The sequence below is a fragment of the Bubalus kerabau genome, chromosome 3 (assembly GCF_029407905.1).
Source record: "Bubalus kerabau isolate K-KA32 ecotype Philippines breed swamp buffalo chromosome 3, PCC_UOA_SB_1v2, whole genome shotgun sequence".
Classification (NCBI taxonomy): domain Eukaryota; kingdom Metazoa; phylum Chordata; class Mammalia; order Artiodactyla; family Bovidae; genus Bubalus; species Bubalus kerabau.
Genome location: NC_073626.1, coordinates 186,927,765 through 186,941,894, shown reverse-complemented (window position 1 = coordinate 186,941,894; position 14,130 = coordinate 186,927,765). Strand labels below are relative to the sequence as shown.

General features: G+C 46.7%; 1 protein-coding gene across 1 annotated transcript in view; it reads left to right on the top strand.

Annotated features, from left to right (window-relative positions):
- MICOS10 (mitochondrial contact site and cristae organizing system subunit 10) overlaps positions 1-13,672 on the top strand; it is a 36,706-nt gene extending 23,034 nt beyond the window's left edge. Inside the window, exons 2-4 of the mRNA XM_055574290.1 lie at positions 10,344-10,391; positions 11,373-11,482; positions 13,430-13,672. Of these exons, the coding sequence (XP_055430265.1) occupies positions 10,344-10,391; positions 11,373-11,482; positions 13,430-13,444 (173 nt within the window). The 3' untranslated portion in view covers positions 13,445-13,672. The remainder of the gene's footprint in view (positions 1-10,343; positions 10,392-11,372; positions 11,483-13,429) is intronic.
- Positions 13,673-14,130: the final 458 nt, after the last annotated feature.

Sequence of the window (14,130 nt, the reverse complement as noted above, 5' to 3'; positions counted from 1 at the left end):
TTCATGAAAACATTGTCGATATTGCATTTGTATAAATCAAGTTATATTCTAGCTTTATTAAGGGAATTTTGTATTAAAAGGTTATTTGATAATTTTTAAATATCACCAATGTTTTTATAATTATCCAGGTAGAAGTTCTCTGCATTTTCTTTGACAGCCTTCCCCACTGCACCCCCCCAAAACCCCAGATACACATACACACACTTAATCAGTTGTTAAATCCTGTAAATTTTGCCAACAAAATGTCTCTTCCTTTCCAAGTAATCCTGCGCACCTTAGTCGGATGACTCTTCCTAAAGCATAGTGTCAGTCGTGTTTTGCCTTTTAAAAAACTCTTCAGGGAAGCCCAGCCTGTTGGATTAAGTGCTGTGCAGACTCCTTGGCCCACCTCCTGGTGCTTCAGAGGCTCCGTCCCTCTCCAGCCTTGTCTCCTGCTCCCAGTGGCCCGCCTTGAGCTTCCGCGTGGCCGCCCTCCCCCGTTTCCCTGCTCGAGCCCTGCTTTTCTGCAGCCACTGGGTGGGGGGTGTGTCCCCCTGCCTCAGCTCTGGCTGTTGAAAGTCTACCATTTAAGGCAACTGAAATGCCACCTCCTTCTTGAAGATTAAAAAAACAACAGCAGCTTCTCAGCTACACGTGTCCCCGCCTTCCTGTGGACTGGCAGCACTCTCCCTCTCTGAAAGACAAGATTCGCTTTTATTCAGTTTTCTGGATACCTAACTTGTTACTCCTTCCTGAGCCCAAGCTTGCCAGGGAAGAGACTGTCTTATTTCTTATTCTTGTTGAACCCAGCATTCTTTTTATTTTTAGTTTTTGCCAAGTTTATTTATTTATTATTTATTTTAATTGGAGACTAATTAGTTTACAATATTGTGGTGGTTTTTTTATACATTGACGTGAATCAGCCATGGGTGTACGTGTGTCCCCATCCTGAACCCCCCCTCCCACGTACCTCCCCATCCCATCCTTAGGGTCATCCCAGTGCACTGGCCCTGAGCACCCTGTCTCATGCATCAAACCTGGACTGGCGATCTGTTTCACATATGGTAATATCCATGTTTCAGTGCTATTCTCTCAGATCATCCCACCCTTGCCTTCTCCCACGGAGTCCAAAAGACTGTTCTATACATCTGTGTCTCTTTTGCTGTCTCATATATAGGGTCATCGTTACCATCTTTCTAAATCCCATATATGTGTTAATATACTGTATTGGTGTTTTTCTTTCTAGCTTACTTTGCTCTGTATAATAGGCTCAAGTTTCATCCACCTCATTAGAACTGATTCAAATGCATTCTTTTTAATAACTGAGTAATATTCCATTGTGTATATGTACCACAGCTTTCTTATCCATTCATCTGTCAGTGGGCATCTAGGTTGCTTCCATGTCCTGGATGTTCTAAACAGTGCTGCAGTGAACATTGGGGTACATGTGTCTCTTTCAATTATGGTTTCCTCCATGTGTGGGATTGCTGGGTCATAATTGATGAAAGTGAAAGAGGAGAGTGAAAAAGTTGGCTTAAAGCTAAACATTCAGAAAACGAAGATCATGGCATCTAATCCCATCACTTCATGGGAAATAGATGGGGAAACAGTGGAAACAGTGTCAGACTTTATTTTTTTTGGCTCCAAAATCACTGCAGATGGTGACTGCAGCCATGAAATTAAAAGATGCTTACTCCTTGGAAGGAAAGTTATGACCAACCTAGATAGCATATTCAAAAGCAGAGACATTACTTTGCCAACAAAGGTTCGTCTAGTCAAGGCTATGGTTTTTCCAGTGGTCATGTATGGATGTGAGAGTTGGACTGTGAAGAAAGCTGAGTGCCAAAGAATTGATGCTTTTGAACTGTGGTGTTGGAGAAGACTCTTGAGAGTCCCTTGGACTGCAAGGAGAGCCAACCCGTCCATTCTAAAGGAGATCAGTCCTGGGTGTTCTTTGGAAGGAATGATGCTAAAGCTGAAACTCCAGTATTTTGGCCACCTCATGCGAAGAGTTGACTCATTGGAAAAGACTGATGCTGGGAAGGATTGGGGGCAGGAGGAGAAGGGGACGACAGAGGATGAGATGGCTGGATGGCATCACCGACTCGATGGATGTGAGTTTGAGTGAACTTTGGGAGTTGGTGATAGACAGGGAGGCCTGGCATGCTGTGATTCATGGGGTTGCAGAGAATTGGACACGACTGAAGAACTGAACTGAAAAGAACTGATGGCAGTTCTATTTCCAGTTTTTTAAAGAATCTCCACACTGTTCTCCATAGTGGCTGTACTAGTTTGCATTCCCACCAACAGTATAAGAGAGTTCCTTTTTCTCCTCACCCTCTCCAGCATTTATTGTTAGTAGACTTTTTCATAGCAGCCCTTCTGACCGGCGTGAGATGGTACCTCATTGTGGTTTTGATTTGCATTTCTCTGATAATGAGTGATGTTGAGCATCTTTTCATGTGTTTGTTAGCCATCTGTATGTCTTCTTTGGCGAAATGTCTGTTTAGTTCTTTGGCCCATTTTTTGATTTTGGACCCAGTGTTCTTGTCCTTCAGTGCTCAGTAAGTATTTGTTCTTGAAATGCTTTTTGTGGGAGAAGAATACATTTATAATTACTGTGTGCAGTGCACTGTTCTTCCAGGCTTTTTACACATGTTATGTTGTTTCATCCTTGCTCTTCTTCCCCAGTTAGAGGTAGGCACTGTTAGTATTCCTATTTTCAGTACAAAGAAGCTGTTGCCTAGAGAGGGTATATAAGTTGTCCAAGGAAGGGACACACCACTAGTAGGTAACCAGTATTCTCAATCCTGTTTAACCTGTTTTACCCCCAAATCTACATAACACTGTAGCTGAAATGTAACCACTGTGTATCCACTACCCACTTTTTGAAAATAAGCACTACATACTCCAAGAGAAAAGAAATTTATCCTTAGTGCTTTCTACTTAATAATTGCTAATAAATGTAGGTTAAGGAAATGTATAAGGAAAAGAAACTGTTGGTTCTTGTTTCTCTGTTGATTTTTTCATTTGGATCAAGAAGGAAGCCACGTAACAGCCGTCATGATGCATACACAGGGTGCAGGGAAGCCCTGAGTTTCCTGTTGACGGTCCCAGGGAGGAGACTACAGGTACTGATGTTGATGGCGGGGGGCAGTGTAGGGAGGGAAGGCACTTCTCTCTCCAGCCAGTGTCCAGAAGGAAGCGCCTCCCAGCTTGACTTGGTGCCTGTTTCTCCTTGATGGCTAAGTAATTTGGGGCGGGGGGTTGTTGTCACTCTTGATAAATCGGACATCTGTGGTTTCTGTTGTTTTCTTGAGGGATTAAAGAGTCACACAGTCATAAATTACCCATGCAAAACACTACAATCCAGAAAATCCAGAAAAACACTTCGTTGTGCTATGTAACAATAGACTGGTCTCCCTGCAGCTCTTCTGACCGACCTCTCCCTGAGTTTTTTCTCTGCCGGTAGAAAAGAGCCAGGACCCTGGAGTCAAACAGCTGGGGTTTGCATTCTCTTTCTTAGTTGTGTGTTCTTGGGTAACTCACCTAACCCCTTTCTTTACATTGTTTCCTCTTCTGTAAATCAGGATCATAATACACCTCATAGGTGGTTCTGTGGTTCAAGTGAAATAATATATGGAAACGTTGGTACATCAGTGCCTGCTGCTGCTAAGTCGCTTTAGTCGTGTCTGACTCTGTGTGACCCTGTGGACAGCGGAGCCCACTGGGCTCCGCTGTCCACAGGATTCTCTAGGCAAGAACACTGGAGTGGGTTGCCATTTCCTTCTCCATTGTCAGTGTCTGCCACTCTGTAAATGTTAGTACCTCAGAAGTGTTAGTCACTCAGTTGTGTCCCAATCTTTGCAGCCCCGTGGACTGTAGCCCACCAGGCTCCTCTGTCCATGCAGTTCTCCAGGCAAGAATACTGGAGTGGGTTGCCATGCCCTCCAGGGGAACTTCCTTACCTAGGGATTGAACTTGGGTCTCCTGCATTGCAGGCAGATTCTTTACCATCTGAGCCACCAGGGAACCCCAAAGCACTCCTTCCCCCCAATAATCCAGTGCAGGGCACCTACAGTCCATGGGGATGGTCACCAAAGAGTCAGACACGACTTAGTGACTCAGCAGCCGCAGTGGCTTCTTTGGTTGTGTTTTTTGAAACTTAGTAATTCTGCATTTTCTTCAATGTCCCTTTAATAGTCATCAGAGCTGCTTATTTTCCCGCATCCTCTGCCCACATGTGAATAAACTATATTTTAGTAAAATGTGTACAGCCGCGTTTCTTTTGTGCGTTCTGGAAAAGCCATACAGCTGTCGGAATCCTGAAGGTGGATCGTGTGCTGTGTGCTCTCGTTTAAAAGGACCCTGGTCGCGAGGTGCCTTTTCTGGAAGCAGCACACCAGTGCTGTAATGGCTTCCACATTTACCTTCCTTGTCTTGACTCCTTTTGGCCGGCTGCTTGACGTGTTCTGATCAGAGTCCTGGTAATCGATGTCCACCCCAGACGCTCCTGCAGACGCTCAGCCCCTGTGTCTGAGGCGCAGGAAGGGTGCGGCCTCGAGCAGCAGCCACCTTCCCGGCCCGGGCCCTGCACGGCCTGCGGCTGGGCTGACTTGTGAGAAGCTGACTAGCACAGACCACATCTGCCGTCTCGGGGCCGTTGTCTGGCACACTTTCTGGGTTGATTCACGTGACTTGGCGTTTACACATGGACACCTGGGACAATCTGTCTTTGCCTCAAAGGATTAAGTAACACAGTTTGGAATTGACTTAAAACTATTTTTTTTCCCCTCATAAATTGGGCCCTGAGCATCTTTCATAAATCAGGAATGTTTCTTGGAAATGTAATTCTCACTAAATTCAGTCCCAAGGGTACTTTTCTATAAAAGCACATTCTTGTTTGTTCTGACAAATGCATTTGATGATTGTAATAGTGTTATAGAAACATGATTGAACAGGAAAGAACACCCATTATAAATAGCTCAGTTTGATATTAATCCATGTGCAAAGCATAAATATAGCTTTATTAAACACAAGGCAGCTCTAGGAAAATGTTGTATTTTAAAGCAACATGTTCTAGTTCAGCAGTGAATCTGAAGGAACCCCCTATTTTGTTTAAAAAAAAAATGTATTTCTGTAAACAGTTGCTATTGCCTGTGAAAAAAAAGTCAGCTATGCAAAGAGTGGATAAAAAAGATTCCAGTCTTCAGCTGTGGTTCACTCACAGTGCGATCCTCCTGTGGAGTTGTGTTTTAATGGAGGGATTAACTCTTATGTTACGCTTCTGACATCTTTTGAGTGTGTTTTTAGAGAGGTAGCAGACCTAACCACCATTTATTGAAGTCTGTGTCAGACTGCAGATCCCTTACACTTTCCTAACACGGCGATGCTCGTAGACGAGCGTGCTGAGGGCAGGTGAGGCTAAAGCACTCGCCCTGAGGTCAGAGGGCTCTGAACTCGGCCTGTCTCCCGACAGCATCCATGCTCTTGCGTCACACGCAGTGGGAAGGTAAGTCTCTTATATTTTGGAAGCTGTATCTTTTCTTTCCGTCATTTAAGAATAAAGTTGTTTGGCATATGGCTCCTAGACTCTTAAACTTGCTTGTAATCGCTGTAGTTTCTCATAACCTGCCATCGAGTGTGGTACTTAAGTGTGTGCTGTTCATCTTGATATGTTATTATACAAAGTAAAATGGTAGATGTAGATCAAGATTTAGCATTGATAAACCACACACTGGACTTAGGAATTTAGGAGCTTTGTTTAAAATGTTAATAAGCTGGAGTGAGATCTTAGTTATATAATCAATTATTGATAAATAAAAGGTCTGTGGTCTTCTTTCCCCTATGATCAGTTTTTCATGGACATGTTTTTTAAGTGACTTTCTGAGGGTTTTTTTTAATGCTTCCCCCAGCAGTGAGTTATTCCTCAATTGAATGTTCGTTGACAATTACTTCTACAAAGTTGATTCCATAGGAACCTTTATCTCTCCAACTTGTTCTGCTTAGGGACTGACATCCAAAGTACATTTCTGGGACTTCCTGGCGGTCCAGTGGTTTAGATTCCATGCTCCACTGCCGGGGTCCTGGGTTCAGTCCCTGGTCAGGGAGCTAAGGCCCTGCATGCCTTGTAGGATAGCCAAAAAACCCAAACATTTGTACCTGAGGGCTGCAGTCAGATGATGTGGCCTGCTGCTTAATTCTTGCTGGTTATGTTTGCTTTCTCAGTGTTTCAGTCAAGTCGAGCTTCGTGATGCGTGGCACGGGGCCTCGCCCATGTGTCGCAGTGATGGCCGTCGGCATAGACCCCACCACACACGCGTCGCTTGGGGTGTACACTGGGACACTGCTGGTAGTCGGTATTCTCTGAAATTTGTTATGAAATCCGCTTGGGCATACGATGAGGCAGTGTTTTTTTATGTAGTTAGTGGAGTGAGTTCTCTGTTGTTTGTTACTAAAGTAGTATCAGATGAACTGTTAAGGAGTTGCTTCTTTCTAAAAACGTGTGTTTATCTACTGGCCCGTTTTATGATGTCCTTTTGGGCACTAAACTTGCATTAAAGGGCCGGTTAGATTGATTCAGAGCAATTTCTGTTTGAAAGAATTTGTGCCAATTCTTTTTCCTCTCCAGAAAGAATGGTTTCAGAGCATGGCTTCTTGCCTAATGTCGATTCCATAAGGCTGCTCTTTTGGGTGGTTTTTCTTTTTGCCTTGTTCCCTGCCTTCCCCTTGGTGGACTTTGCCATTCGGAAGATGTGTACCTACAATCAGGCATTTCTTTACTTTAGAGTTATTTGTCATTCCAGACAGCATGGGCCAAAAGAACAGGCTTAAAAGGGGAGGCAGAGTTATATAAATTTTATTCATAGTTAAATATTTGCTTCCAGGGAAGGTGAAAAATGCTTTGTACTTTTTCCTCTGGCTTTTTTCTTCTAAGAGAACTTGAAATGCAACAACAAAAAAGAAGTGGCCAAAGGCTGAGAGAACTCTCCTCTTTTTCCATGTTGGTTTGTTTTTATTGTAAGACAAGCCTTTCATGTTTTATTGTTATGAAGTTTAAACCTGGCCTAGAGGTGCCAGTCTTTAGTGGAAACAGCTGCGGAGTTGGTGTCCCCTGATCAGGTGGGACTTTCTTTGAAGCAACATGTTGCCTTTTAAAAGAAAATTGAGCATGTGAGAACTTGAACCTGTGAAACTCATCAGCAGTTCCACCATTGTTTATCTCTTAAATAACCGAGATAGCCGACTGAAAGTAAATTGTTGGCATCTAAACATCGATTTCTGCGTCATTTTTTCTGAAGGGAGCAGACTTGTATTTTGTGTCTTAAAAATATAGAAATGGAGGGGAAAAAATCACTCTTAAGAATCGAAGATGTCGCAGCTCAACTTAAGAGCCTAGAGTATACTTCTACTTCAGGCTAGTCTGCACTGTGATTTTGATCCCAGTTTATACTTGCAAGTAAATGCCTTTAATAGGGCTTCCCTGGTGGCTCAGATGGTAAAGAATCTGCCCGAAATGCTGGAGACCTGGGTTCAATCCCTGGGTCAGGAAGATCCCCTGGAAAAGGACATGGCCACCCACCCCAGTACCCTTGCCTGGAGAATGCCATGGACAGAGGAGCCTGGGGTCGCAGAGAGTCGGACACGACTGAGTGGCTAACACACACACACACATGCCTTTAATAGTAGCAGAATTGAAGTGGTCAGGCATATACCTGAACTTAAGTGACGTCTAGAGAGGAAAGATTTTCTGCTGTGTCCTGGTTGATGTGAAGCCTTTCTCCTCTTTGTGGCTGAGTGATAACTGGTAGCGCTGGCTGTATCATCGCTCTTAATCTACTGTTAGGAAAAGTTGAGCGTCAGAGAGCTTTCTTTCCTTGGGGGAAAATAGAGACAGGCATGGAATCGGAGGGACAAGGAAAGTGCTGAAATATTTTCCTTTTGGGCTTTTGATTTGTTTGCCAAAAACTTGCCTTCCAGACGGAGAAGACCAGACGCTCTGACGGTGAGCCGCTGTGCTTCTGCTGGCCACACCCCCGCCCGCTGCCTGGTGTGAGACCCGTGGGCCAGCCCAAATTCTTTACCTCACTTTCTAGGACCAATTTACCGTCTTACTCATCTTCCAGCTGCAAGGGGGTGAGGCAGGTTACTTTGAAATGGAAGCCCATGCCATTTTAGAAAGCCAGGCAGCAGCAGACCCCTGCTGGGGAGCGTCAGTCGCGATGGCTGCGTCTCTGAAGCCCTTGCAGCACACCCTCCAGGTAGACTCGTGTCTGTGGCAGGGGCGGCAGGCGAGCCTGGGGACGGATCTGAACAAGCCCAGCTGGCCCTGTGCGGGCTTGTTGCTGCCCTGGTTGCCTAGCGTCCTGGGCTGTCGCACGGGAGGCACACTTTGGTTTTGGCTGAATCCTGCCTCGCTGGCAGTAGGAATCTCGATCCTCCAGTTTCCCTTGGGAGGCATCAGTTGTTCAGGGGTTGGCACTGGGGGTATCTAGGCTTTGCAGTCTGGCAGACTCGGGCCCAGGTCACTGCTCTTCCACCGACTGAGCGTGTCCTTGAGCAAGTTGGGGGATAGTACCATGTCAGGCTGCTGTTTGGTTTACAAGAATTTTTGGTGGAGTAGGGAGGGAATGTTGGGTACTCATGGGAGATACTGATGTTTGTTCCTTTCCCTTCTCTTTATGTCAGCCTGGAATAGGTTAACCATTGTGGTCTGTAAACTGACAGGTTTTCCATCACTTCATTAAACTGCATGGAAATTGGGATGACACGAGAGATCTTCAGATGTTGCATTTTAAAGCTGGGCAGCAGTACCTAGTGCAGGGCCTGCGGACAGTACAAAGTCGTGGTTGTAACTAAAATACATATTTCTATAGGATACAGTCATAGGAAGGAAACGCATCATGGCCACATGGAGAGGGTAAGAGGCTTATCAGAACTCACTCTGGGTTTTAGCATAAACACTTGATCAGGCCAGCATCAGCGGGATTGTTGCACAGGTGAAGCAGAAAAGGTGTGGGTTAGCTTACTTGCTTAAGATGAAGCTCTCTGTGTTTGGAGCAGAAAGGTCAGGTTTGCTGACTGAGGAGTGCTTTGAGTGTTCACACTGCCTAGCCTACATTCATGGTTAGACAGGGAAGAGGCTCTCGGAATTTCAACAGCACGTATTTGAAAACCATTAAGGCAAGTGAGAATTGGGACCTTTATGTGGTGCTTAATTGTGGAGAAGTTGGTCAGGGCTATGTTGGACCATGGGGCAGACACTTAGTAAAGAACATCAGGATACTCTGAAAAGTCTGAAAACAATTAACTGTCAAGTCTGAGGAGAAATCAGGGCTTGGCTCTCTTCCTTGGCATGTGTAACTTTACTTTTTTGATAATGGAAAAATAAGTTTATCTCAAAGTTTGGGACATGTGTCTCTACAGTATGTGAGATGATTTTTTTTCCTAAAGTGGTACCACAGGTAAATGTTTTTATTTTAATCGTTCTGCATTCATTTAAAACGTGCCTTATTAAAAAAGTATAGCTGGCACTTGAATCTGTGATTATAGATACTATTTAAGTTGAAGTTGAATTTATATAATTAAATACATTCATTAATGGTTTTTTTCTTTTTTAAAGAAAATAAATTATGAGCATATCAATAGAATGACCAAGGTTGAGAAAGATTGGTCAAAATGAGGATTTAGCTTTTTTTTTTTTGGCTCCAAGCTTAAGGTTCCTGTGAAGTTTGATTTAAAATTAGGTATTTAAAGTTTTTTTTTTTCCTACCAGATCATTAAAACAGGGTTGCATCTGTTTTTTCATCTTGAAAGATGGTGGTTAAAAGCGCCCCGTGAGTCAGCGAGGAGAGGGGCCTGATGTCCACGCTTGAGACGTGCTTTCCCCGTCTGGACAGTCTGACTTGTGGCAGCAGCTCCTCTGGATCGCTCCTTCCTTCTTCCTCAAAATGTCGCCACCACTCAAAATGCCAAACAGCCAGGGGACCTTCCCGCTGAGGGTGTTCACCTGGCGTGCTGGCCGTGGCGTGCCTGGGAAGGCGGCGCGGGAGCCCGAGGTGCTGGAGGCTGTCTGCAAGCCATGCGAGAGCATCTTTTCAGAACTGTCTCCTGGCTCCTCCCCCCACCCCCGAGACTCGTCTAGACAGAATGGGGAGAAAGTTCTTATCCCCTGGTGGGGCAAAGGGGACCACAGGGGTAGACAGAGCCTCTGACGACAAGAAGGAAGTTAGAAACGAGAAACTCGTCTCTCTACCAAGTTAAAAAAATCTGTCGTGTAGATGTTCACATTTATGAAATGTTCGTTTTATTTTTGTCAAGTTACTGTTAAGGTGTTTAACGTGTTTTTCCTCCCTCTTTTGTAGGTACTGGCTTTGGATTAGGACTTGTTTTCTCACTTACCCTCTTTAAAAGTAAGTGTGCCTTCCTGCCTGTGTGCATAACGTCCTAGGGTCTACGTGCGCGGCAGGGACGCTGCTGGAGGCTCAGCCCCCGGCTGCCAGCATCCACGTGTGGGTTTAGGTGGGCCACTGCAAAGTGAGCTAGACAGCGACTACAGGCTCAAGGGAGGCCAGAACGGGTGGGCATCTCCAGAATTCCCCTGGGCACTAAGTCAGGGTGCCTGATATCTTGAATATGATATCATTTAAAAAAAAGCCTGTACTTTATGCCAGTGAGTCATTTGGCCAAATCTACGCTCTCAAATAATTCTAATTAGTTATAATTTTTTCTAAAGCAGCTTGAAAACAAAAGTCCTGCTCGTAATAAAAAGAAGTGGACCTGAAATAAATAGGCTTTTTGGCCAGAAATTCTCCTGAGCGAAGGGCAGGCAGTGTCTCTTTCATTCGGTGGAAGAACTTCTGAAGTTTGGCTATTGAATAGAAGCCATAGGGGTCACTTTGACCTCCTTCCATGAGGAACTAGTGGGGAATACACAACTGGAGAATCCCAGTGAAACAGTGCTGGTGTGAAGTAATCGTTTATGGCATTAGCTTAAGTAAACCTCATGACTTAGTAGAATTAAAATATGTAAATATTGGTGAAGTTCTTACATACTTTAAAAATTCAAAGACCTTACTGGTATTATTATGATAAGTTTTAAGAATTAGTTGAAATGAGCAGATGGTTAGAACTGGCATAGAAAAGTTAACAGGTTCCACTGTGTCTGCTGTTTTCATATTGTACCACCTAAGACTTCACGTCTGGCAGCACGGGTACCTAATCGGCCCTCCCCTGGGCTGGTGGTGAGACACTGACCGGCGTGTGGCGTGTAACAGTCCAGCGTGGTGCGCGCTGAATGTTCACTGAACCCTAAGCGAGTGTACTGAAGCCAGAGGAAAACTTTATTTTCTCCTCACAGTTCCCCCTTGGGGTTTTCCTTTTCTGCTCACCAGGAAGAATGTGGCCATTAGCCTTTGGCTCTGGAATGGGATTTGGAATGGCCTACTCCAATTGTCAGCATGATTTCCAGGCTCCGTACCTTCTACACGGAAAATATGTCAAAGTACGTACAGAACTGATGCTTCTCTTTCTTCCTCCTGCCTCCTCAGAGAATTCTTTAGAGCGCAGATAATAATAAATATGATAAATGATAAATAAACTGAGGTCTTTGTGGCACCGCTGAGCTCGTAAGTGAATCGACTTGAATCATCACAGTAAAGCAGATTCTTATTAAATTCTCCTTTCTGTAGGTAGCACTTTTGTTCAGGATCTCAGAGTGCCCGGTAAACATGTCACACACATTCAGGCTAAACCTAGACTTCTGAACTCAGTCATGCTTCTGCTTTCCACTGAAGAGGGCGCGTTCTTGACCGTGAGTCCCGCCCGATTCTGCTGCAGTCTTGTCCACAGATGGGCTTTTAATGACGCAAACAAGATGCAAAAGTTTTACCCTTGCCTCAAGTGAAAGGACGTATCACGTTTCCTAAAAGTTTCTGTGCATAGCAGCCTCCGGACGGAGGTGCTGTTTATTTTTGTATGCTCGGGGCTTGGAACAAAGTAGGTGCTCAAATAAATGTAAAATAAATGAATGAAGTAAGTTGTATATCTTACTAGACGGGCTGGTGGCCTCGGGGCGTCAGGCTTACTAAGGCATCACCGTCACACACCACCACCTTCATGAAGAACTTCTCCTTCTAGGGATGAGCCTTCTGCCTTCTCGTCTGCCTTCTCGGTTAACCTCAAGCTAGAATCACTGGTCTGGGCTGCAGCGGGGGCCAGGGGAGAGAGCCCAGAAGCCAGGACAGCCCCGTGTGTGCTTCCTGGGTGCTCTGGAGTTCTTCCCTTCTTTTCTCACTTTTGAGGGTGGTAATTTCTGCCTACGGGATTGCTGTGCAGATTAAATGTGAACATGTCTTCAAGCTCTGAGGTGCCCTATAAACAGAAGCACTGGTTATCACAGTGGAGGCCAAGGAGGGGTGGCTGACTCGTCCACTGTCCACTGCACTAGCAAGCAGGGCAGAGAGTGGGGTACAAACGGGCGTCCCAGCTTGGGAGCCCCTATCTGAGAACGTGCGTAGACTGCCAGCTGCCCACTGGCCAGCCTTTGTGGGCCTGGGGAGGGGACTGGGAGCAGGGGAGGCGGGAGAGCCTTGCGCAGGCAGGCCCTCAGTCGTCATGACCCGCCCCTGTGCCAAGGCCAGGGTGGGTGCCCCGGGGGCCCGCGCAGGCGGAGGGCAGCTGCATGGCACCAGCGCTGACCGCGGGCAGTTTCCCTGCTCCCGGCTCCTCCCCTCTTGGCCCTGCAGCTGAGTCTGGAGGAGAACAGAAAGGAACAGGGAGAGGAGCTTTAGGTCTTTTAATTGAAATGTTTTCATTGTTCCAGACTGAGTTGTCATGGATAAATGGCTCAGGGGTGATTGTATGTGTGCATATTTAATGCTGGGACTCACTGTGGGAAATGCTGTTAGAGGTTGTACAGCCCCGTGCGTGCTGCTCCAGCGCAGCCTGTAACTTTATCTGAGCTCGAGTCTGCGCCTCGATGTTGTCAGCCTCGAGTCTCTGAAGAGAGGAGCAGGACTGCGGCCTGGGGCTTTTCCAGTGTAGTCGTAATATGGGGTGATGATTGCTGAGCGCCTGCTATGCCCCGTGGGCCATCCTGGGTGCTTTATCTTTGTGTTCCTTCTCTAGACCTCTCCCAGCAGATCTGCGACGGAGGTTTTATGACCCTCGTTCAGCAGATGAGAAAACTGAACTTTACCGGGGTTTGGAACTTGCCAGAGCTCCCGGCGTTAGTAGGCCATTTGATCGCAGGGCTGTGCTCCCTCCACCCACCTGGGACCCGTCCCTCTGCTGGGTGTTAACCTGGTGGGCTGGAGACGGTCCTCTTGTGAGTGAGACAGGTTTCAAGCAGATGCTGGTAGGGCCCTGTGCGCCTGCCCCGCGGCGGCAGGTTGGAGGGGCTCGTCAGGAGGCCGTGCGCGCCTGCTAATGGAGTGTCCTTCCTTTCCAGGAGCAGGAGCAGTGACTCACGCCTGAGAGCACCCCAGGGGAGGGCAGGAGAAACCGCGTTCATTCCTCAGGAACACTGAAGCGCCCGGCGAGCCGCACTCGCGTAACCACGTCACCAGTAATGCTTCCGACTCCAGCACACTGTGCACGTGTTTGAAACCAAGTCTGTTTCTTGTTTTGTATTTTCTCTCTGGAAATTGCAAGGCGGTGGTCTTAAAATAAATAAACTAAACTCGGCAGCCCAGCGCGTGGCCTGCGTTTCTTTGCCTTCGGTCTGTGAGCAGGAGGTGTCTGTCTGAACCGCCAGCAGCTGTAACCGCCTGGTCCCAGCCTCTCTCTCAGGCCTTCCTGGAAGCACAGCCGTGGTGCATTCCTCCCCGCTCGCCCCGTGAAGTGTAGTTTTCAGAACTGCTTCCATCTCATAAATCGGAGCTTGGAGAGCGTGGTGTGTTGTCCGAGGAAGACGATGAACGTCCAGAGGAGCCGCGCTTGCTCTGGCTGTTAGTCTGTAAAGCCGGCGTGTCGTCCTGACCATTGGACCCGGCCGGCCCGTCTTGGCCGCGTCTGCCGTGCTGAGGTCAGGTAGGGAGCCTCCCCGTGCTGGTGGCTCACCCCATCGCTGTCACGGTTCCTCTTAACTTCAAGGAGCTCGACGCCCACCGGCCGGGCCTCGGCACTGGGGGCTTTGGCCCGGGGACTGGG